This window comes from Oryzias latipes, chromosome 11 (genome assembly GCF_053564925.1).
Source record: "Oryzias latipes strain Hd-rR chromosome 11, Olatipes_Hd-rR_3.1".
Classification (NCBI taxonomy): domain Eukaryota; kingdom Metazoa; phylum Chordata; class Actinopteri; order Beloniformes; family Adrianichthyidae; genus Oryzias; species Oryzias latipes.
In genome coordinates this window covers 26,328,812-26,352,698 of record NC_136247.1, presented here as the reverse complement: position 1 = coordinate 26,352,698, position 23,887 = coordinate 26,328,812, and the positions used below count along the sequence as shown (strand labels likewise).

Sequence of the window (23,887 nt, the reverse complement as noted above, 5' to 3'; positions counted from 1 at the left end):
CGGAATAGCAGATTGCAGGCAGTTAGCGAGACAAAACTCGCTCCAACCAGTGATACGACGACGCACCCAATCAAACTGTGGGTTGTGACGTTGGAGCCAGGAAAACCCCAGCACCACAGGATTTTGGGGGGTACGAGTAACGAAGAACCGGGTGAATTCCCTATGATTTCCGGAAGAAACCAGTAGAATAGGTTTGGTGCTATGCGTAATGATAGAAAGCTGCTGACCTCCCAACCCAGCCGCTTTAACCGGCGAAGGAAGAAGTTCAGTGGGCAAAAACAGACGAGAAACAATACTATGGTCAATAAGGTTTTGTTCTGCACCAGAGTCAATTAAGGCGTGGAGGTCCAAAGTTTCAGAGGCATGACATAGCTTGACAGGGATTTGAAGAAAGTCTTTAGGGCATGACCTGAAGGTACCTGCCCGTGGCCTGTCTTCTAGCGGGGGGGTTTGTGAGTTTAAACGTAAACTGCACTGGTGTACCTGGTGTCCTGACTGTCCACAGTAAAAACACGCCCCCTCGGCCCGTCGGCGCCGTCTTTCCTCTGCAGAGAGCTTAGAATGGCCGATTTGCATTGGTTCGTCCAATAGGCTGTGGGGGGGTTCAGCTGGAATCACTGGTGGAACGTGTGATGTAGTACCTTGAACAGGAGTAGATGAGTTCTTGCGAGTAGGCGGAGGTCTCTCGTGTTGTCGCTCACGTAAACGTGTGTCTGAGCGAAGGGCAGCAGTGACGAGTTCCTCAAATGAATGGGTTTCCGGTTGTGAGCACAGGTGGTCTTTTATGGCTTCATTCAAAGATTGGTAGAAGACCCCTCGTAATGCTGGGTCTGTCCAGCCTGCCTCCACCGCCAGTATCCTAAAATCAATGACATGATCGCTGACTGATCGGTTATGCTGTTTGAGGGCGAGGAGCTTACGTGCGGCTTCCTCCTGTTTGCGAGGTTGGTCAAACACCAGCTTGAATTCCTCCAGGAAACGATCATAAGTTAGATGTGCGACAGGATGTATGGCCAGAAACGCCTGGGCCCACTGCAGAGCTTTGTTACGGAGAGCATTAATGATCAAGGTGATTTTGCCAAGATCGGAGTTATAATACCTTGGGGCTTGCTGAAACAGCAGGCGACACTGGAGAAGGAAACCCCCACAGGCTTCGACGTCACCGTAATATGGTTCGGGCTGTGGGCGGAAGTTTTCAGGCGAGGGAGCGGAGGCGGAAGCAGCGACGACACCGGAAGCAGAGGGAGCTGCTGCGGGGGGAGCCATCTGACCTGAGAGATCCATTAGTGATTGCGTTAAGCCATCCAAACGCCGAAAAAGTTCCTGCTGGGCAGTAGCCACTTGCGACAAGGCGTCGGTTTGGCAGTCCAGGGCGATACCCTGCTGATTGATGGCGTAGCGAAGTTCTTCTGGGTCAGCTGGGTCCGGAGTTTGGCCAGTTCGTTCTGTCATGACGCTCAAGGCGTGAGAACCCAGATGCTGGAACCCAGAGGAAAGACAGGTGAGTATTTGGTGAGAAAGGATTTATTGATTCTCCAAAGCTGGTAGTAGTTGTGGATGAATGAGGTCCGGTCTTGACGGCGGCTGATGGCGTGGCTGGAGGGCTTAAAGCGGTGAGTGTGATCCGGGAGGTCTTCAGATGATCCCAAGAGCCACAGAGTGGAAGGCAGTGCTGACGTCACTCGTGAGATGTGGGTATCCTGAGACAAAGGAGCAAGAGTTAGTGCAAGGCTGGGAGCAAGGCATGAGCATGAGAGCTTAGACTGTGAACCAGGCTTAGTCACCATAATGGGCAACGAACTGGCGTCGAACTGATGAGTGAGGTCTCCTTTTAAGCAGCATGGCAAATGAGGTGAGTGAAGTCAGCTGGTGGCAATCAGGGAGAAGAGCAGGCAGGGCTGGAGGGGGAGGAGTCTGCCAGGCACCATGACAAAAATGGAGCTAAGCTTAAGAGTCGCTTTTGTTGCAGACTCTCCAGCAGTTCATTCTTACCCATCCCCCCCCCCCCCCCACCGCCCCCCAACGCTGCAGGAAAGATTCACAATACAGGAGTGAAAAACAAAACTACAACAAAACAAAAAAACATTTGAAATAAAGTATTGCAAACCAAAGCGTTTTTATATGGTTTGATGCATAGTTCAAGTTATTGTCACACTTGATTTAGAAAGCTTTTCATCTCAGGCCGTCCGCAGTGTAAGACTCTTAAAGCATCATTTAATATTAATGAAACAAAAATACATTACATTACAAACAGTATCTATAATAATCTCGTGTCAGAAAAAAAATTACAGAACACAGCAAACAAAAGCCGGTATCAGCTGGGGAATCCTTAAGCTGTTCTGATTTGCTTTAAGAACAAAACCTTAAAGAAAATTTGAAAGTCAAAGTGACTCCTTTTTAAGGTTGGAGACATAAATGTTAAGTTATAAATACAGGAACTGTTAAATAAATATGTCTTTACTTGTTTTATGGTAGTTGCACATATGTGCTCTTATTGTGAAAGGGAAAAAGGGAGGGGAAGTAGAGACGTGGTTGTCGGTTGTTGATGGCGTTGGAATAAAGAAGACGTGAAGCCAAGAAGTGAATTTGAATCCTTTTAACAATAAAGACCCACTCTGACCATCTTCTGAGGGTGAAACTGTCAGCTGTAGGGCGGAGCAGGGGGCTTGTGGTCCATCCAGTCTATTTTCTACATCACAAATATGCTATTTTTCAGACGGCTTTTTTTCTTCTGCCCCTGATTCACTACAAATGGATGAAGAAGTAGTCAGAAATGTAATTTTAATTTCATTTTCTTTCATCAAAAAAAGCAATAACTACAACTAAGTTTTCACTACAATATCAATCCAATAAAAATATGTTGATTATATTTTACGAGTACAAATTCTTTTTGCTCCTCTTTTATTTTTGAAAGCTAAGCTGTTAGAAAATGAAATTAAAACATTTGATATATATGGAGTAAGATGTACCAACCACTTTACAGGTAACCTGTAGTTTCTGATGCTATCAGGTAGGGTTGGGCGATGTCCCCTAATTTGGCCGTTGACGATGTTTGCTGTCAACCATCGGGATGGACGATGACATCGTCGGGGGGGGGGGGGTATCTTTACATTTTTCGTTCTTATATAACTGCTATTCGTTATTTTGCTTTTTTCATTTTATTTCCCAACTAATGGTTAATCCGCGATGATCCAGTATAAACTGAGGGAAGTGACTTTAACAGAAAAAGTAACAAGCAAAATAGAAAAGAAGTTGTCCGCTCCTGCACTTAACTAGCGAAGTGGACCGGCGGAGGGCGGATTTACAGCTTTATGTTTGATGGGAAGGGGGGGGGGGTACATGAGCGGTATGTGTGGGAGATTTAAGACTGCGATCCGTCCCGCAGCTCTAGGGGTACGAGCTATCAAACACAGAACCGGGTCTAAACGTGTGTCTGAGCACAGTTCGGATCGTCAGCAGACACACAGCGGTTTGAGCTTCAAAGCAGAAATTTCGCTCAGTCCTTAGAAAACATTCAATCAATCACGTGGATTTGTGTTTCCAGTCGTGTCCCGACTAAATAAAGGCTGATGTTATTCACAGGATGCAGCGCCACCCAAAGCTAATGTTGTTAGCCCGTGTTAGCATACTGCTAATCCTGGCTACGTTCAGAAAAAGCACTGACCACACGGATTAAAATTCAAATGATGAGCGAACAGGTGTTTGATAATAACCGTAACATTATTAAAAGCACGTTTAGAAGATCGTCTCGTATTTTACCGAGCTGACATGTCAATGTATATAGCTGCTCGCCGCTGTTATCGTTTTGTATTGAATTGTTACCTTCAATAAAGTTTGGAAAAAAAGCCGCTCGGCGGAAGTTGTATCCTCTTCCGGTTTTCAAACTGCGCATGTGCGAATACTGCGCGTGTGCGAATGATTTATTCCGACCGAAATTGTGACCTTAGTGAACGTTTTTATATTCTGAAAACATTTTTCTGGGCCCATGTACACGGTTGGATTCTAATCCGACCATTGATCCCATCAAGATATTTTGCACATGTAACCGCGGCTTATGGTGTCGACGCGCAACGTGGCGGGGGCGTGGCATCACGATGGTGGTCTCTCCATCGGGATGTCAGTCACCCATCACGATGGACGATGATATCGTCCATCGGCACAACCCTACTATCAGGTTGATGTCTAAATATACAGTACATGTATGGAAATTACAGATAGCCTATTCTCCACGTTTGTCTGTTTGTTTCCTTTAAAACAGCTTGTTTTTCTTTCTCATCAGGTGGAGTATGACGGCCTCACAGGTCACATCGAGTTCAACAGCAAAGGCCAGAGGACCAATTACACCCTGAAGATCTTAGAAAAACACCCAGCCGGGTACAAAGAGGTCAGAACTCTGACAAAGTCGAGTAAAGAGGAGTCGAAAGACTAAAGTGGTGTTAAGTAAATGCAAATAATGAAATGCAAATGTCTCCTTTCTTTGAACATGGAGATGGTGCAGTAATTAGTTCCACAGAAACCTTGCTCCCGATTGTGTCTTGCAACTTTGAGGCAACTGTTGCCATGCGTGAAATCCAGAAACAACTCAGTTGGAAGGTTCTGAACTCCTCTGCAGTTCTTCTGTCAATACAGACTAAACTAGAAGTTTCTCCCCGAGGGGTGTGGTGCTGGTTTATTATCTCAGGTTAACATTAAAATGTCAGTTTTCATCTGTGGTTAACTCAAGGTCAGATGGTTTCTGAAGCCTGGGGGGATAAGTAAGTGTGCAAAACTGTGCCACTGATTTCCACTTGATTTCAGCATGCTATTCATTTATATCGAGGTGGGCAATTCCAGGCCTGGTGGGCCGGTGTGTCTGCAGGGTTTCCAGATATTCCTACTTATGGCTGATTACCTGGTTCAGGTGTGTCCAGCCAATCAGGAGCCAGAGCAGGATATGTTGGAAAACATGCAGGAATGCGGCCCTCAGTGCCCACCTCTGATTTAGTTAGTTGAGCATCAAGAATCCCACATATTACAACCTTTCATCATTAAAAAAAAAAAAAAAAGTGTTAGCAACTGATTCAATAAAGCTGAAACATTTTTATTAAGCATGAATAACATTGAGAATAAAAATGATGACTTTCTGCTTCACTGAGACTTTCACCCAGTCATAAGATGGTTTTGTTATTTTTTTATTAACCTGATTGTTAAATATTAGATTTTTTTTAATTAGTAGTCTAAATTAGGCTCCTTTTAATACTATATTAGTTGCAAAAAAAGCTTAATTGGATTTTATCTAAAGAGACACTCCAATGAAAATGGTGTTTTTACCATGTTTTTGTGGCCTTTTACAAAGACTAGTTAGAAATCTAGTGTGTTATGATGACAAATTTTTGGATGATTTATGAACAATAAATGAAAATACGTATTTTTTTAAATTACAAATTATTTAAACGCAAAGCAGTTTGGTGTTAGTTCGCAGAGACTTAGTGGAAATTTTCAAGGTGTGAATTTTGGAATCGTAAATCCGGACATCCTGAAAACCGGCCAACGGCCTGTATTGGACACAACCACTGTCTCATCAATGGAGACGTTGCAGCCTTGGAAATGAAAGAGTTGACAGAAAACTTTAATCAACATTAAATGTCTACCTAATGAATGATAACACAGTAATCCAATAGAATCACATATGATCTGCAGAGGGATGATCTAAAGGCGTGTAGGACGTTTGCTGCAGATGAGAAGAGATTTGTATGCATGAGTAAGAACATGTGGCCTTATTTAACATGAATGAATGTGGAGGAACCAGGTCCAATTTCATTGATTTTAATTATTGACTCTGCTAGGAACATTATTCAACTTCCTCGGGCTAATTTCATGAAACTTCATGAATGATTTGTCGGGCCCTTTGTCCTCTGCCTTTCTCTGTTGTTTTGACTCCGCATGGTTTTCCTTCATTTGCTCTTGTCTGAGCTGTCAAAAGAAATTGTGCTTTCTCAGCAGCAAACGGCAATATTTTAAATATTACATTGCACCCTTTTTGTTTTATCCATATATGATCTGCTTCTTTTCAAGAGCAAAGTCTCTAAAGAACCAGAAGGTCCATAAAATTACACTCTTACACTCAGAGGCTATATCATCGTGAATGATGAATTGGAGTTCGACTGCCTGTCTGGGCATCTTGCAGAGGGTGGCATCTCATGTGAGTCTGCCTGGACTGCAGAGCCCAGACAGCTTCTAACTAAGGAAAAGATAAAGGAAAGAGAACATCAGATGAATGGATCGGCAAGAGTGTCTTGAGAGAAAGAACTGGCTGACAGGATGAAGAGGGAATGTGGCTTAGAGGGATGTAATAAATGAAATACTGCATAAGGAAAGCGCAACAGCTGGAGGACGGAAGGGGAAAATGGATGGAGATGGAGTAAAGTAAGTGATGAATGGGAACAAGTGTAGAAGAGCATCCATGTACTCGGAACGAGTTTGTGAGTATAGGAGGAAACGGAAAAAAGAAACAGTTTGTGATAGAAATGACTTATTGTGGACAATGTTTAAATGATGAGAAGTGCATTTTGGTGGGACGATGGGGCATAATGTACAGTGTGAGCTGTAGGTAAACAGGGATTTAAGAACTGATGAAAGTTGCTCAAAAGACTTCAATTCACCTGGGTTCAAACCATACACATTTATACAGTAAATAAGTCATTTCTGACATCTTTGATAGGATGAAAATAACAAAAATGACGCCTAGAGTGCAACATTTAGCCAGAGTTTGCTTTGTCCAAGTGTCAGAAATGGCTAATTAGCCAAGATAAGGCAAAGGTTCTATTGAATCGAGCCACCTGCCAATCAAAAAAAGGTGCCTCTAAAAATGCATACATTCAAGCTCTACTCTAATTGGAATAGATTATAACACAACCAGCATGAATGGAGACAGAAAAAAACAAAACACCCAAAAGTATTAAAAAAATGTTTGAACGTAAAAAGTTAGTTTGACGGGCAAAAACGGAACTTCCCTTAGACACAAGAGCTTTAGCTCCAGAGTTGACATTCTTTGAACAAAGGTAACTATTTGTAATTCCTAATTGCAACGGATTCTGATGTGGGGAAAAGCAGCTTTGCGCCGCCAACATAAATAACTCTTTAGCCGTCTTTAGAATTACCGCAATTCTACTGATACTCAAGCAGAGAAAGCAGCTTTGTGCAAATATGCCCTGTAATACTTTACAGTGTTATACTGTATCACTTTACAGTATTAATTAGTTATACTGTAATACTTTACGGTAGTAAAGTATGTTAACAAGTTGATTCTGACTCCAGCGAAATACAGCTTCTAGGCCGATACACAACACTTAACCTAAAATTACTTTAACTGTTTACGCACCAGATACTACAGCAGAGAAAGCAGCTTTGCGCTCTCACTTTACAGTAGTTTAACGTAAAGCAACAAATTACCGTAACTCTTCAATCATTGATGCAAATAACATAATTCAACTGGATTCTAAAAAACCAATGTTGTGTTGATTTGCAACACTTTTCCGTTGTGAAGTATGAACGCAATCATTTACGAAACCTGCTTATTTTAACGTGGGAAAAAGCAGCTTTGCACCAGTATGCAACACTCTATCTAAAATTACCAGAAATCTATAGCCGTTTACGCAATTAATGTCATTCCAACGGATTTGAAAGCTCGGAAAAGCAGCTTTGCACTGACATGCACACTTCACAGTAGTGAAGTGTTTACACATTCAGCCTATACCAGCTGACTGAAGTGGAAAACACAACACTTAAAGTGTTGCCTATTGATGCAAAGCTGCTTTTTCTTCATGTCAGAATAACATGGATTAACATGATTTGCGTGAACAGTCAAAGAGTTACAGTTGTCCAAAGACCGTCTGTTATTTTCCCTCCACGGTGACGGTTCCGACGTTAATGGATCAGCATGGTGCTCCATGAAGTCCAGCCTCCACTGGCTATTTGAGAGACGAGAGCATTTGAAACTTCATTGTTTCTGTCAGATTTAGGAAGAAAAGGTGATTTCACACAGGGTTAGGTTTTGACAGACCTGTCAGTGGTCTGGAAAAGGTTATCAGAAAGCAAAGCTTCTTCCAAACACTTAATTATGTTATCCTCAGTTTGTTGTAAACAATAGGTTCTTTCTAGAACCTTTCTATAATATCCTGGTAAAGTTCTGTCTGGAAATATTTAACTCTAAAATATGTTTTAAAGTTTTTAAATTCTTAAAGGGGTGAAGGGTGGAAAAAATAAAAAATGACTGTAATTTAATTCATTTTTAAATAATCTTTCTTTTTTTCTTTACAGATTGGGACTTGGTATTCCAACAACACGTTGGTCATGAACTCCACTTCCCTGGACCTGAACGCATCACAGACACTGGCAAACAAGTCACTAATTGTCACCACAATACTGGTAACACAACCTCAAATAATAGATAAGTGAAATACATGACCCACTGTAGCTTCAAGAGTTACAGGTTATCCTCTGTGTCCTTTCTGTCCCCCCAACAGGAAAACCCTTACGTCATGCGCAAGTCGAACTACCAGGACTACCAGGGTAACGATCAGTACGAGGGTTTCTGCGTGGACATGCTGAGGGAGCTGGCAGGCATCCTCAAGTTCTCCTTTAAAATCAAGCTGGTGGACGACGGGCTTTACGGAGCTCCAGAACCTAACGGCAGCTGGACGGGCATGGTGGGAGAGCTGATCGACAGGGTGAGAAGAGACCTGCTGAATATAAACCCTAACATTTAAAGTCTAAATATGTCCCTTTGTCATAGTCTTCAACACATCTAAACTGCATTTCTTGACTACAAGAAGTCAGTGAAAAATAATACCAGCAGCCTATGAGAGGATGTGTAACAGGCTAAAAACAGTAAACACAGAGTTAGGGAAGCTAAAAACAATGGTTCAACATGAATACACTCTCACTCAATCTTAACAGAACAAAATTTATGATTTTTTGCAATGACTTACTTCCAGTAAACATACAACAAATCTTCATGAACTGAGAGGAGTGTTACAAAAAAGAATGATTTTTCTTCTACCCACTTCTTTTCAAGCCACACTGCTTTGTTTAATCAATCTATTTTTAACTCTTGTGTTCATTTTCATTTTGTGTTTGTGCCATGGGTCAGAGTCACAAAAGCGCACAATTGTCTTTATATCATTGAACCCCTGGTTTTATGTTTGCTCTGCAGTTTTTTCTTCTTTTTTTAACAAATGTTGTGGAGCACAAAGAAATACATTTATATTTTTTAAAACAGATAATGTGGGCATGACAAGTAAAATAGGTCAATAATATTAATAATTTGAAAAATGAAAGTGTAACTTTTATTTGCTTTTTTTCCTATAAATATTCTTTTTTATTCTTCTTGGTCCCCTTCTGGGTAGCCACTTTTCCCTTCAATCTGTAAGGCTTGCTTTCCTAAAAGAAAATCTCCTGGGTTCCACACCTGTTCATTTTCTCATTTCTGCCTGAGGCTTTCATCTCTAAACACTTACAGAAGATCCCATTGCCACGTGCAATAAAAACAAAACCTGGAAACAAAAAAAAGGCGTAATCAGCAAAAAACAAAGTTAAAATGATCTCATTTATGCATCGTATTTTCCACACTATAAGTCGCTCTGGAGTATAAGTCGCAGATGCCAAAATATGCATAATAAAGAAGAAAAAAATCATATATAAGTTGCACATTTCTGAGAATTGTTTTGAACAAATATGGGAACATAAACAGGTATTTTATCTGTAAAGGCAAATCATAATAACAGAATAGATAACAATAGTCGGAATATCTATCTTAACATATTGATGCTTATTTAGCTTCATTAAATATAGCAGGAATCCAGTATAACGTAGCAAACAATTATTTGGATACGTATAGCATAAAGACCATGCTAACAAGTCAGACTCTTTATATCACTTCAAATCATTAAATCAGTATGTTGCAATGCCACGTCCACACCAGGCTCGGAAACATGCGTATAAGCGCATAACCACATCTAATAAAATTTTATTTAGGCCCGTTTCAGGCTTCCGCATTCAAAACTCTCATGATCACATGTTGCTACGTAAATGTTTAAGTCTGTTTTTGGGGAATCTACGTACAAAACTTGCAGCAATTAAAAGTTAAACCAGTTGAACTTTGAGCAATCAATGACTCAACTTTGGTAGTGACGCATGGGTATCGTCCTTTAAAAAAAAAAAAAAAAAGGGCCCACCAGTTAAAAATCGATTATGAAGGAGAGAATAATATTTGCGGTTTGTGTCCGACCAGTATTATATTACATCAAGTTTTTCACATATCGGAATAGAGCTGTGAAAGGAAAAGCCTGGCGCAAGATTCACGTGACTTGCACCAAGCCTCCTCCAACTGTGATATATGCTTGTGATATGCTACCGGATATGCTTTTGACAAAAAGCTACAGTCCTGTGTGAACACCATAAGCTAAAGGTGCATTCAAAAACCCACGCGCAGAGTGTTTTTGAATGCACCAGACATCCCTGGTGTGAGCATAGCTTGACTGAGTAGTGCTTCTTCCTCTGCATTGCTGTCAGTTCCAAATACTGACACAAGCACCCACAGTCTCTAGTGGTTGTCGGAGGGATATAGCCTTTTTTTTAAAAAACTTTTTACGCCGCACCTCAGTATAAAGAGCTATTTTGGCCAGACCACGACAAAAGACAAATAACTTATACTCCAAAAAGTACTGTAAATGAGCAACATATTCAAAAATAACTGAGTCATCATTGTAAAACAAAACAGTTTCAAACGGTGTATTGCACAACAAAAAACAGGTTTTAGGGTTTTCTAATGTCTCTGAAGGCGCAAAATATTAGCAGACCCTTTATATTAGTGTACAGAGTAAGCCAGCACAACACACTTTGTCTCGATTTGCACCTTAATCATCCTCTTACAACCTGCAAGGTTTAGTTCACTGCAGATAAAGCTGCTACTTTTAGTTCTCCTCTGGTAGACCTATTTCTTTCCTCTGTCCCTAATGGGTTATTTAATCTTGTTTGTTGTGTGGCTCTTTTTTTTTCTTCCATAAAATTCCTTGCTGATCATTGTTATGTGTGTGTTCTTGGACTTTGCTGTGTTTTTGGCTTTAGCTATCTAACTGTCTCTATCACACAGAAAAGCAAAAAATGAAATGAAATGAAGGGAAAATACCAACAGTATTAACTGTCTTCAAATGAAGTGTGACTGCAATAAACAATCTTTTTTGCATGTAAAGGCAACACAAATAAACAAGCCCAAGCACCAATCATTGATTCCTGCAACATTGCTTCAGCGATAGTTGTCATAGAAACAGGCAGGGGTGAAGGGTGGAAGACGTGGGCTTTGATTAGCTGACAGTGATGACACCCTGTACTGCAACACAAGCCAATTATACAAGTGTTGGAGCTCTAAAAGCTCTTCGGCCCTGAGCAGCAGAGACAAAGAGAGGCCAGGAATGTATTAAGTGGCTAAGCTGAAGCCCAATTTTCCCCGTTTAGTTGCTTTCTCAGCAAAAGTAGCTCATTTGAAGTCAAATTGGGTCTAATTAAAGTGGTGTAGTGAAGCTTCAATAATGAAAACTATAAGAGGCATGTAAGAGCATAAGGATGTGTATGTGTTTATGTGCGGCACTTATAAAATGTTTAAGACCCTTTTCAGGAATTCACCCAATGAAATAAATTCTGTCACATGACTTGAGAAAACTGCTCATTAGAACCATCTCTGTGTTACTCCAAAGAAGTAAAGATAATATTTCTTAATAGATGGTAAATAGACTATACTTATATGGCACTTTTCTACCTTGTGGCCCAAAGTGCTTTCAAATCAAATCAAATCAAATCAAATCAAATCAATTCAAATCAAATCAAATCAAATCAAATCAAATCAAATCAAATCAAATCAAATCCTACTTTATTTATATGGCTGTTTTCCTATAAAAACATAACACAAAGTGCTTTACATTAAAACATAACAAACAAAATAATATATAAAAACAAGCATGAAAATTAAAGTATGGTCCCCTCCCCAGACCTACACACAACCCCCACCCCTTTTACACCTCTCACCCCCTAACTGATGGGGACAGACAATGGGAATTAGGCTGAGCACGAAAACAAAATGTTGGTTGTTGGAAATTCTAATATTTAGGACCCTTCTCTGTGTGAACTGCTTCATATCCAGCCAAATGCAGAATCCCTAATAGGTGACACACACAGATCCCCATCTAGAGCAGCAGCAGTTGAACAGCAGCCGATCCAAACTAGGAAGCACCGGAAATAAAAATTAAAATATAAATGAGAATGAAAAAGTAAACGTACTGACAAAAGTAATGAACAAATAAACAATAAAAACATTAAAATAAGGAATATTGACATTAATTTTAACAATAAAGTGTAAATTCCTAAAACAAGATCAAATAGATAAATTAATACAAAATGAAATAAATAAATAAAATAATAAAAGTAGTAATAATGGGATAAAAACTAGCTTTACAGCCAGAGTCCCATTCACCCACGCACACACATTCACACACTGATGTGATCTCCACTGCCAAACCCTGGTGCATACCTATAATTGGACCATAACTGAAGAGGCTGATATCAAGAAGTCCTACCAATGGCTAGAAAGGGCTGGCCTGCAGGACAGTACTGAAGCACTCATCCTGGCAGCTCAGGAACTAGCCCTGAGCACCAGAGCCATAGAGGCTCAGATCTACCACACCAAACAAGACCCAAGGTGTAGATCTACCACACCAGACAAGACCCAAGGTGTAGATCTACCACACCAGACAAGACCCAAGGTGTAGATCTACCACACCAGACAAGACCCAAGGTGTAGGCTGTGCAAAGAGGCACCTGAAACAATCCAGCACATAACTGCAGGGTGGAAGATGCTGGCAGGGAAAGCATATGGAGCGCCACAATCAAGTGGCTGGAATAATATACAGGAACATGTGTGCAGAATATGGACTGGAAACCCCAAGGTCAACATGGGAAACACCTCCGAAGGTGGTAGAGAATGAGAGGGCAAAGATCCTGTGGGACTTCCAGATCCAGACTGACAGGATGGTAATGGCGAACCAACCAGACATTGTAGTGGTGGATAAAGAACAGAGGAAAGCCGTTGTGGTGGATGTGGCAGTGCCAAGCGATGGGAACATCAGGAAGAAGGAACATGAGAAACTGGAGAAATACCAGGGACTCAGAGAAGAACTGGAGAAAGCCTGGAAAGTGAAGGTGACAGTGGTGCCTGTGGTAATTGGAGCACTCGGGGCAGTAACCCCCAAGCTGGAGGAGTGGCTACAACAGATACCTGGAAAGACCTCAGACCTCTCAGTCCAGAAAAGCGCAGTGCTAGGAACAGCTAAGATACTGCAGGACCCTCAAGCTCCCAGGCCTCTGGTAGAGGACCCAAGCTTGGAGGAGAAACCACCCGCGGAGGGTGAGAGGGGCGATATATAATCTTGCCATAAACGACCACACATACTTGCCCTCACCTAGGAAGGTTTTAAACTTTGAAATATCAACCATTTGAGGATGCAAGCAAGTTTGGTTTGCAGCTAACAACAATTAGACCTGACTTGGACATACAAATTAGCATTTTCCACTTTATTTTAATATGTAATCTGTGTTTTTCTTGTTTTTATTCATACATGACAGCCACAGCAATGTTTAGTTCTTGGAGATTAGCATACCCCCCCCCCCCCCCTGTTTACTAGTGAGGATCCTAATGAAAACAGAAGTGTTAGCATTTCAACACTGTGTAAAGCTAATAGACATTAAACTGCACAGCTGTTTGTCCCACTGCTAGCTCTTGAGCAATATAGCTTACAACAGGCACAAACACCCCCGTGCTCTTGTGGGGAGGCTCTATTAGCATAATGCTTTCTTAAAGCATTTATTCTAACCCATATCATCAAAAATCAAGGTGTTCACCTGGAGTCTTAACCTCAATCCTGGAAAAAAAAAGCTTTAGGTTCCACAGACACATGGAATTTGTGGGGTCAAGCACAAAGGCACAGAAGTGTGCGATTGGAGAGGATACCCACACATTGATGGAGAGCTAACTCGTAATGGGGATGAGAATGGTGATTGTGGCTAATGGCTGCATGAGTCTGTCTGTCTGGAAGAAGAAATGGGGAACACAGATATGCCATTAAGAGGCTAATCAACTGCTTTCTTTCCTACTAATTATGCACAGCTCTTTCAGTTACACTGCAGGATCTCCCAGTTTGAGCACACATACACACAAACACACTAACAGACAATTAGTCTTTTTGTTTTTTTGTGAATGCTGAATTTTTGAACTGAACTAAGCTACCCTCGTCCAGCACATGCTGGTGCACACAAACAAACTTTTCCTTCCACGAGGCCCGGGAGTCTGATGAAAGTGGGTGAAATCTGCTGAAGAACTGCATCATGGTTAATCAATTACATGTTAATTAAAGAGTAAGGAAGTGTCTGGGGTCCAGATAAATGCTTCATTGAGGAAGACTGTGTCTCCATAACTTGAAACTTAATGAGATTTTCTTTTAACCTTACTTCCTCTGTGCTGTGTTTACCAGTCAAGGTTAAATCCACACTTTTCCCCCTGCGTGTGTGTGTCTGCATGAATGGACCTTTTCTTTCAGAGCTAGGACCTCACCAAGACGCAACGCGCAACTTTGTAGTCATTCTGCTTGTTTTAGCTAGAAAAGTTTAGTTTTGTGGAGTGGTGCTTGGAGAAAAATGCATTGTCTTCACGCAACACCACCCACAGAAAAGGACTGGCGTTTATTACGCAAGCCGTAGGATTTTGTATTACTGAAAATCGTCAGTTGGTTTAATATTTTAAGAGAACATTAGAATAAACTTGCACAACTTCTGTCACTCCCCTTTTTCTAGTTTTCTAAAGTTTATTGAGGCCGCTAAAGGTCTTTTTAACCTGCCAAAAAAATAAATAAATCTAGAATTCAATGTGAAAAGCATATAAAGGAGTCAAAAAAAGACCAGAAGTTGTCAGAGAAAGGATTGCCAAGGTAATGGAATTTCACTAAAATGACACACTGACATTAACCAACACTGGACTAAATCATATGTTTGGGGACCAGGTTTTCTAGTTATTTTTCTATTTTAGAGAAATCGTGCTTTTTGTGGCACATGCAACTAATTCGGCATGGATGTACCTTAGGATTCCTTATTTCATAAACCTACATCAGCCAAAATGGCTGTCATTTGTAAAGGTGGTGGCCATACACTTAATTTTTATTCCGTCTGTTTGTGCCAGTCTTAACAATATCTGCTGTTAATGCACAAAATATAGTCTTTATAGAATACTAATATATTAATATTATATATTTATTTTAAATCTTGGACTTTCTTGTAGCTAAGATGCTTTTCTGAACGAGGGGATCGTAACCCTTGTGCTATCCTAGGCACTTTAACATTGGGAGTTGGGTCATCTAGACCCACTAGACAGTGCGCTGAACCTTTTTTTCTTCAATGATTTGTGATCTTCACTGGTGTCCATGGATTACATGAAATCTTTCCACCTTTATCCACCTTTGTCATGGTAGGGAGAACACGTCAATGTAAGGGTGGGGTCATCTAAGATAGCACAAAGGTTAAGGAACATCCATGCCACATTTGGTGCTCGCGCCACAAAATGCACGATTATTTCAATAATTGGCTCTGCTAATTGGGATGTACTATTTGATACAACATCTTAATGAAGTCGGGAAAAACGGGAACATTAGATGACTGTTATTTGATGTAGTGCAAAGTATTAAAAAGTATCAAACTGATATTAAAAGTGAAGAAAAATAAATAAATAAACCAACATTTTTTTCACATTTGACTTTTTTTTCTTAACTTTTCATCCTTTTTTTTTTTGGGATGTCTTGCAATGAATCAAATTAAAATGAAATGACATGGAAATGTCTTGATCATGATGAGAAGTTAAAACACCATTAACCTAAAGAGACAACAGTGCTCATTAAGTCAAACATTCATGACTTTTATTTTCACAGCTGGTGATCCAAAATAGCAAAAAAATAATTTGCCATCAAAGTCTTTGGCTTTTGCATCAAAAGCTTTCTCCAATCTTCCACAGAACAGATCTTTCAGTAGGTCCTCGTGGCATTTCCCCACATTTCTGTGTTTCTGGGGCTTCAACTTTCAAGCATCATCATCTTGTCAGAAGATCAGATGAGGACGTCAGCGATTAACCTTTAAATAATGCATTCTGTGAAGTGTTTTTAATCAGCAAGTTTGAAAAGATTTTGTTAATGCATACAGTATGTGTTTAAAACTCATAGTTTTTCCATTTCAGTCAATATTTGGCAAAGAAAATCCACAATAATGTAAAAATTCTTCTCAAAATATGTCCGAAAAAAGGCTACAATTTCAAATCGTTCACTTAGCTAATTTAAGAATAAAACTCAACACCATTTAGAAGCATCAGCACCATAATGGGAGCCAATGTTTAAAAATGTACATTAACAGAGTTCCCTAAATCATTATGTTCCTCCTAAAGTGTTTTGGTTAAAGCAAACTCAATGAAACTCAACAGAATTTGCAGAAAGTTGCTTCTCATCATTACTGAGTTAATTAGAGGTCGTTAGGAAGAAAATAAGAAAGGACGGTCTAATACTGAAGGTTTTATGTAAAAATTTACTTTAAATCTGTTTACACACACTCTAAAAATAATTGCTGCATTATTATTCTCAGAGTTAGCTGTTAAAGTCAAGCAATCCTTTTACAGATTTAAGTTCAATGTAAAAACACAATTAAAATGAGATTTTCTGGTAAATTGCCTTAATTATAGGACTTTTCAAACACACTAAAACCTTTTTTTAATGTAACATTTTCATTTGAGAAACCCCATAAAATACTTGTATACCTTTTTTCTTTACAGTGTAATAATGGTTTTCAGGAATGTTTTCTGGCTGATTTATAATAAAAGGATAACTTTTTTTTCCTGTCTAATCCCTATTTGCTAAGAAATGATTAGTAAAATTAATTTCAAATTTCTTTTAAGGGCGATGTGAAAGGAAATAATAGCTTTTTGTAATCAAACAAACTTCATGACTTTGGTCCTGCAAAGTCCTTCTACCTCCGGTTGAGGGCTGCACACACGCTGATCCTTTCATCAATGAATGATAAGCAGCAACCTTTTACAGCTCTTTCTTTAACGAGCTCTCCCCTCAAGGCAATTAAAAGCATCAACACAGCTTTCGGCTTACTGAGAACAATGACATTTAGCACACCAAACGTGGGGTAAAACAAGAGCCGAGACAGACAGTTTTCATCTAAAACTTCACCACTTTGAGGATAAATGAGGAGTTTAATTTCAGAAAAAAAAGAGGATTGTGGACAGGATGCAGAAAACCCGCACTTGTTAGTGTTTAGGGGTGTTGGGATGACCACCTAATGATGAAACCTAAAAAAAAAAGTTTTTTGTTTTTTTTTCCCCATTCAAACAATGGGGAGAAAACAAAAATCAAAGAAGGAATGTAACTGATTCTGGGAGAGATTGTTGCCACCACTACTTAAAACTGCTCTCCTCAAATGGGAAAGCCCTTTAAAAGGCTTAGCCCCTCCCACAAGCCAATTAATCAAAAACTTCTCTAAAAAAACTCCTGCTTTGCAAGTTGTGGGATTCTTAAACACAACCCCAGTAGTAACAAATGTAATATAGATGTTTGAAAAGAAAAATCCATTAGACTTAAAGGGAAATAACGCAAAAAAAACAAACAATTCTGACATGAATTCACTTCCTGTTTCCTGTGGATATGTTTGCTGATGTGTACAATGCTCTGGTTTGGCTGTTTGTGGAGGGAAAACTAGATGGTGAGTAAGATTCTGTTTAAAACCAAGTTTGCACTCTTAGAATGAAACAAAATGGGGCTATTAAGTTGCGGTAAAGCGTGAATGATTTGTTTACCTGGGTGTGTGCATGTGTGAACAGCTACTGGGCTGGGAGAAAAGAGATGAGCAAACAATTCAGGCTGGTGTTGAGGCGCCGTCCTGCAAGCTGTGACGCCACTTTGTCACACCCTATTCACTTATTCGCTTCATTTATGCATTTTTTGGCTTCTGTGTTGATGGAAAAACAATTTGTTTCTTAAACAACCCTGAAATGAAGCAACAGCAAAAGTTTGTTCTTTAAAATGCATTTTTGCATCAAAGATATTCAGTTTGGGAAAGGTTTTTACAATCTTACTGGTTGTGAGAAGTGCTTCAAATCAGCCAAAAAGATTTGAGGTTTATCTGAAATGCTCAACCAATCTGTGTCACCAGAAGCGTCTCTGGGATTTAAGGTTTAAAGAATAAATTATATTAATAAATGAAAAAAGGTAAATACACACATCAAGTGAATTAACAAGATTATTCTTTTATTTATTAAGTTCCAAAGAAACCTCCAATTTCCATCTGAGCACTTGTATCTTATTTTGTTCTAAACGTTTGACCTCATTTAGCATCCAGGTCACACTCTTCCTCCCTCCTCTTAGTGTGTTTGTTGCTCTCTTTTATTCTTTTGTGTTGTGCACAGCCAAGACAGTAAGCTTTTCCCCGTTCCATCCTCCTGTTTTGTCTCCACACTAACTGTGTGTCTGCTGTTGCTAACACACAGTTTTTCATTGCAGCTCTGCCTTTTTCCTCCTTTTCTTTGCAGAAAGCAGACCTGGCGGTTGCTGGTTTCACCATCACCTCTGAGAGGGAGAAGGTGATTGATTTCTCCAAACCGTTCATGACTCTGGGGATCAGCATCTTGTATCGAGTCCATCTGGTAAACTAACTTTTACATTTTTTAAACTCCTCTTTACATAAATCGAGTATACTCGTTCTGTCAAAACTTTAAAAAGAAAAAAACAAATGGGTCATGTGACTTCATTCAATCATGTTATTCTCTTGTCAGTTATTTGAAAATAGCCAGTGCTTTTTAAATAATCCCCGGTCTTTGATGTTACCTTTAAGGCAAATAAATTACTTTGTCTGTTGCACTGGAAAACAGCCAGAATTCTAATATAAAATAAAAATAAATGTTGTGCAGTTACTTTCTGAGTTGGGGAACAAAGAACTTTTATTTTATTCTTTTTGGTTCTATTTTATTACATTTCAATTATATACAGCCAAAAAAACAAAAAAGCAGTATAGATATACTTGCCTCCCTGAGTTGGTTGATGAAGTAGGTGACAAAAACGTGGTTAAAAAAATACATCTATTTGTTAAAATGGTCATCAAAAAGTTGGATCAAGTTTTACGAGGCTGCGGGTGTCGACCAGCATGCATCGCTGACCAACCAACAGCAGTGAAAATTAGGCACATTTTAAGGCAGCGGGGGCGTTCCCCCTGCAAGGAATAATCAACCGGTTCCACACCCAGCCCCGTTTCAGGAGGGGAGGAGCACGCCGATCACTTGATGGCTTCATATGGTCACGGAGGTGTGTCCATCTGGATGTGGTGTCCAATCAAGGATGTCTGCTCTCTCCTCCTGTCTCCCGTCACGAAGGTCATCCTGCTGCTCAGTGGAAAGATACCGACACTAAATATGTCCTTTAAAAGTTATAACCAGGCCCTTGTTTTCATCAGTGTTTGTCATCAGTTAAGTCATGTAAAATGCTTTAAATGTATGTAAAAAAACCAAAAAAATGTACGCAACATAAATAATATGTATAAAGACATATATAAAAGATGAAAAGAAGCCTGATGGACCATGGGAAATAACTGTCTTTGAGTCTGTCTGTCCTGGCTTTGTGGGATCTACTGCAAATCTCCTCCCTGATTGGCTGTTTAGGAGAAAAACTTTTAACCCCAAAGTTAAACTACAAATGTGGACGTTATTAGTCATCATGAGTCAAATGAACAGGCTGCAAGTTAAACGATTATCTCTGTGTATTGCACCAGAAGTGATGCTTCCATTGGCCTTTAGAGTCTGCCTTTTTAGATATCTGAGGAGCACATTATTTTCTATTTCAGTGCTTGTCTAGCTCAGCTACACCTAGATTGATATGACAACACTCTTGAGTCAATTCTGTTGCTTCATATTCATGAAAGCAGTGACCGCAGACAAACGGTCCTGAAACAAGACGAAGCTGAAGCGTGAATTCAGAACAACAACTATCCCCAAACGACAGAAAAATGCTCAATGTTGTGAATCAAGAAACGTTCAGATAAACAAACAGCAGCAACTGCTATTATGGTCAGTATTATATATGTGACTGTTCCAATGTAATTTCCTAAATACGTGGGGCCAGTGCTGCAGTTAGGGTTAGGTTAATACGTGCAATCAACATTGGATGCACCTAAAGTACATGCAGCAGTGTGCAGTAAATACGTGTGCCACAATATTTCTAACAGGTATTTTTAAAGATGCTTCTTTTTCTTTGTTTGTTTAACCAGCTGTACTGTAGTACAAATGTATGTTTTATAAAAAAACAAACAAAAAAAACACCTACCTCTAGTTTTAAACACTGCAATGCGGCCGGAAGCATCCAATTCTGAGGATAGAAGTGTGAAAAGACTTTGGCTCGTTGAATCAAGGCATTTCAGGCTTTTTGCCCTCTTTTTGAGAAGGTGTTAAAAGGTCTATTTATTTTAGTCCTTCCTGCAGAGTCCCCACAAACTTTTACAAATTGAACAGCAGAGTGTTTGCACCTGTTGACGTTCTCCGTCCCGTCCCCCCCCTGACCGTGTGTGTGTGACTGATGATCTGATGAATTCAGACAGAGTGGGCTGCGGCGGCAGCAGAGGCCGGCTTCTCAGCAGCAGCTCTGCCGCCGGAGGCGGTGACAGTCGCTGGACCTCTGGGGTCACTCAGTCAAACTGCGAGCGCCAAACAAAGCAGCAGTAAATATCACCACAGCCAACAAAGGGACAGAGGTTGGACCGACTGGGGAGACGCAGAGAACACAGAGAGGGCAAAAAATAAAAAAAAAACAAGGGAGGGGGAGTGAGGAAAGTAGCTGCAGGCCGCTTTAAAAAAAAGAAAGTTCTAGCCTCTGAAGGGGAGGCCTGATGATTCCCTGCCTGGAATGTAAAACCTCTTTCACACTTTCCCTTTTTTTGCTTAATCCGATGGCAGCTGAATGTGTCGGTGTGATGTTTGTATGGCCCCCCCCCCGATGCTTTTCTGCAGCATGTTTTACAGGGACCAAGTCCAACACAGCAACACAAACATGCATCTTTAAACGAGGGCGCGCCGCAGCGTCAAACCAGACTAGTATGCACAGCAGCGACTTGTTTGTCTGCATATAAACAGGCTTTGGTAAATAATTAAGAGCGCTGTGAAATCAGTTCCCATTTATTCCTATTTAGGTTAGCACTTTGTCCGTTTACCGTTCGCATTTCGGATGATTGCGTGCTGTACGGCAAAAAAAAAAAAAACGGCATCATGGGAGGCTGCAGAGGCAGGTTCATTTTTTTCTGTTCTGCCTGTTTAAGTGTGAAATGTTCTGAGTTTAAAGATCTTCTCCTGGTTCATACGCTTAAAGGAATAAGACATCTTTAGCAGGTAGTTGTGATTTTTGAGACCCATTTCAATGAACATATAGTGTTTTTTAGAGGTTTTGGGCAGGTTCTTGGCATTTTTCTGATGTTGAAGGGGCATATATTAGAACCACTAGGATTAAAACTGCATTTCTGAGTGTTGCTTTGTTTAAATCCATGAGTGGGATGTAAGCTAGAGGGAGAGAGTGTAAACAAAGAGCTCTCAGTAAAGGGAAGCGTTGTTCTCAGAGTCAAATTTCAAATACACTATAGTGTCGCTCTGCAGAAACATGTCCTAGAAAACAACCTTTTTTTAATTATTTTGGCTAAAAACTGCATAATTATAATTAAAAGACCACTGGGAATGCTTTTACAAAAGACTTTAAGCATTCTGTTATCAGAAACTTCAGGTTCTAGTTTCAATGTATTTAATATCTGCTTGTATTTCTGCTGACTTCTGTCATTTTAGCTTTAACACTCAATTCAAGGGACATTTAAAAAGAGTTTGGACCTTCCAACACTTCAAGATTTAGGATCTTTGAGAGTTAAAAACATAATTTAAAGTTGGAAGAATTTTCTTATTTAAAGTAAATGTCTGACATTGAAATATCCATGTTTAGAATTTCGCATTTCTTGTCCTTTAGCAAACTATCTAAATATACAAAGGGGACTCTGAACATTATACCTTTTTTTGGCCTTTTCTGAATCATTATTTTTCTATTTTTCCTGATCTCAGGAAGTATCTAACATATATTTTTTTACAGGAAACCTTTTCTGAACAATTTCATTTTAGCTTAGCAATCACCATTCAATTCTGCAGTTTTCATAGTTAATATTACATTTTTCTGTTTATTATTTTTTCTGCTTGTTTTTTCTCAATTCTTTAAATTAGCATTTGGGAAATTATTCAGATTACTTTCATCCTTTCACAGGCATCCTTCTGCCTCCTCTTTAGCTTCAGCTGCCAGCGTTGACGCATTTTCTCAGAAAATGTTTTCTTTTGTGTCTCAATGCTTTAATGTGCAACTCGACGTGTTCGAAGCGAAATTAGCCGTCAATGCCGCGGCTGGGGATTTGTCTTAGACTCCGTGAAGCACATCCTACATCAGAACACAGAGGTTAACCAGTCCGTATGTAACAATGCCGAGAAACTAATCCTGATTACTTGTGGGGATTGACTTTAACATCTCATTAGCATGGACTTCGAGGAAAGCTACGGTAAGCCGTGAGAGGTTAACAGAAACTGGATCAAAAACCAAAAACATGCAAAAGTCAGTTAATATTATGGGAAGTGATGATACATAGAATTTCTCACTTTTAAGACTTGTATTGATTTTTATATGAGTTCTATATCTTCTTCTTTTTATTTTATTTGAGCGTATCTGTCTATTTTCACCAACGGCCACATCATGGCAAAACCCTCAAAAGTAAGATTTTCTTTAAAAAAAAAGTCCAAACTGTTTTTTTAAATAACTTAAAGATGGCTACAGTCATATGTTCGGTATATATTTTTACAAGACTTTAATTTTCCCAGTTTCTGTTATTTTCATATCTTAAATTGTTCTAATCTAGAAATCTAATCTTTGAACCTAGAAAAATGACTAATTTTTGAGTCTGGCTTCAGAAGACCCAGGAATAACCAAAACAGGGAAATAGCTCCACTCCCAGCAACAAAAGACATATTTATCTCAAAGTTAGATTCTCACAATGATACAATTAACCACTTTTTTGACTCATTAAAAGCCTTTAGGACTGAACTTTTATCTCTTTTTTTTTCTTCTAACTCTGTCATCCTAGTGCTGTCAATTAGAAAGAATATGAAATTCCAACTAATGACCCTTAAACTATCGGTTTAGTATCTTCTTCTCATTTCCATTCACACAAAATGCTTCCACTTAGTATAAGCTTACTAAACAACACTGCTGCTAGCGGGTATCCGGGCTGACTCACTTCACAGATAAAAACACCAGGCTCTGAATTACACTTTGTCCCCTAATGTGAAAATGAGTTTGAACGTTCCTTTAAACCGGTGCATGGTCTGTCTCCTTCCTGCATCTCCAGCTCTTAACCCCCTTATTGTTAAATAGACCTTGCAGATCAAAAGATCTGCCCACGCCTGGAAAAAGCAAAGCATGCTTTTTTAGTATTTTCTGTCCAGCATTGTGAATTCAACACCCACACACAATTCTCTTCTTCCACTCTCCGGCCTTAGAGAAGGCTGACTGATGTACAACTGTTAAGATTCTTCTGCCTGCGTCACATTAATCTGTTTTATTTATTGTTGAGGTTACTTTAGCTGAGGAGTATTATACCTTTGCGGTCTTTACAGATTTTTAAATCACCAAGAATAACCAGAAAAAATAAGGTTTTTTACCCTCTTTAAGGGAGAAAATGTGAAGATAATTCTCACGATACCTTTAACCTC

General features: G+C 39.6%; 1 protein-coding gene across 2 annotated transcripts in view; it reads left to right on the top strand.

Moving 5' to 3' along the window:
• The window catches only part of LOC101155942 (glutamate receptor ionotropic, kainate 5), a 250,192-nt gene that overhangs the window by 201,465 nt on the left and 24,840 nt on the right, over positions 1-23,887 (top strand). For both annotated transcript variants that reach the window (XM_023960345.2, XM_023960344.2), the window contains exons 11-14: positions 4,280-4,384; positions 8,299-8,406; positions 8,505-8,708; positions 18,650-18,763. In XM_023960345.2, the coding sequence (XP_023816113.1) occupies positions 4,280-4,384; positions 8,299-8,406; positions 8,505-8,708; positions 18,650-18,763 (531 nt within the window). The remainder of the gene's footprint in view (positions 1-4,279; positions 4,385-8,298; positions 8,407-8,504; positions 8,709-18,649; positions 18,764-23,887) is intronic.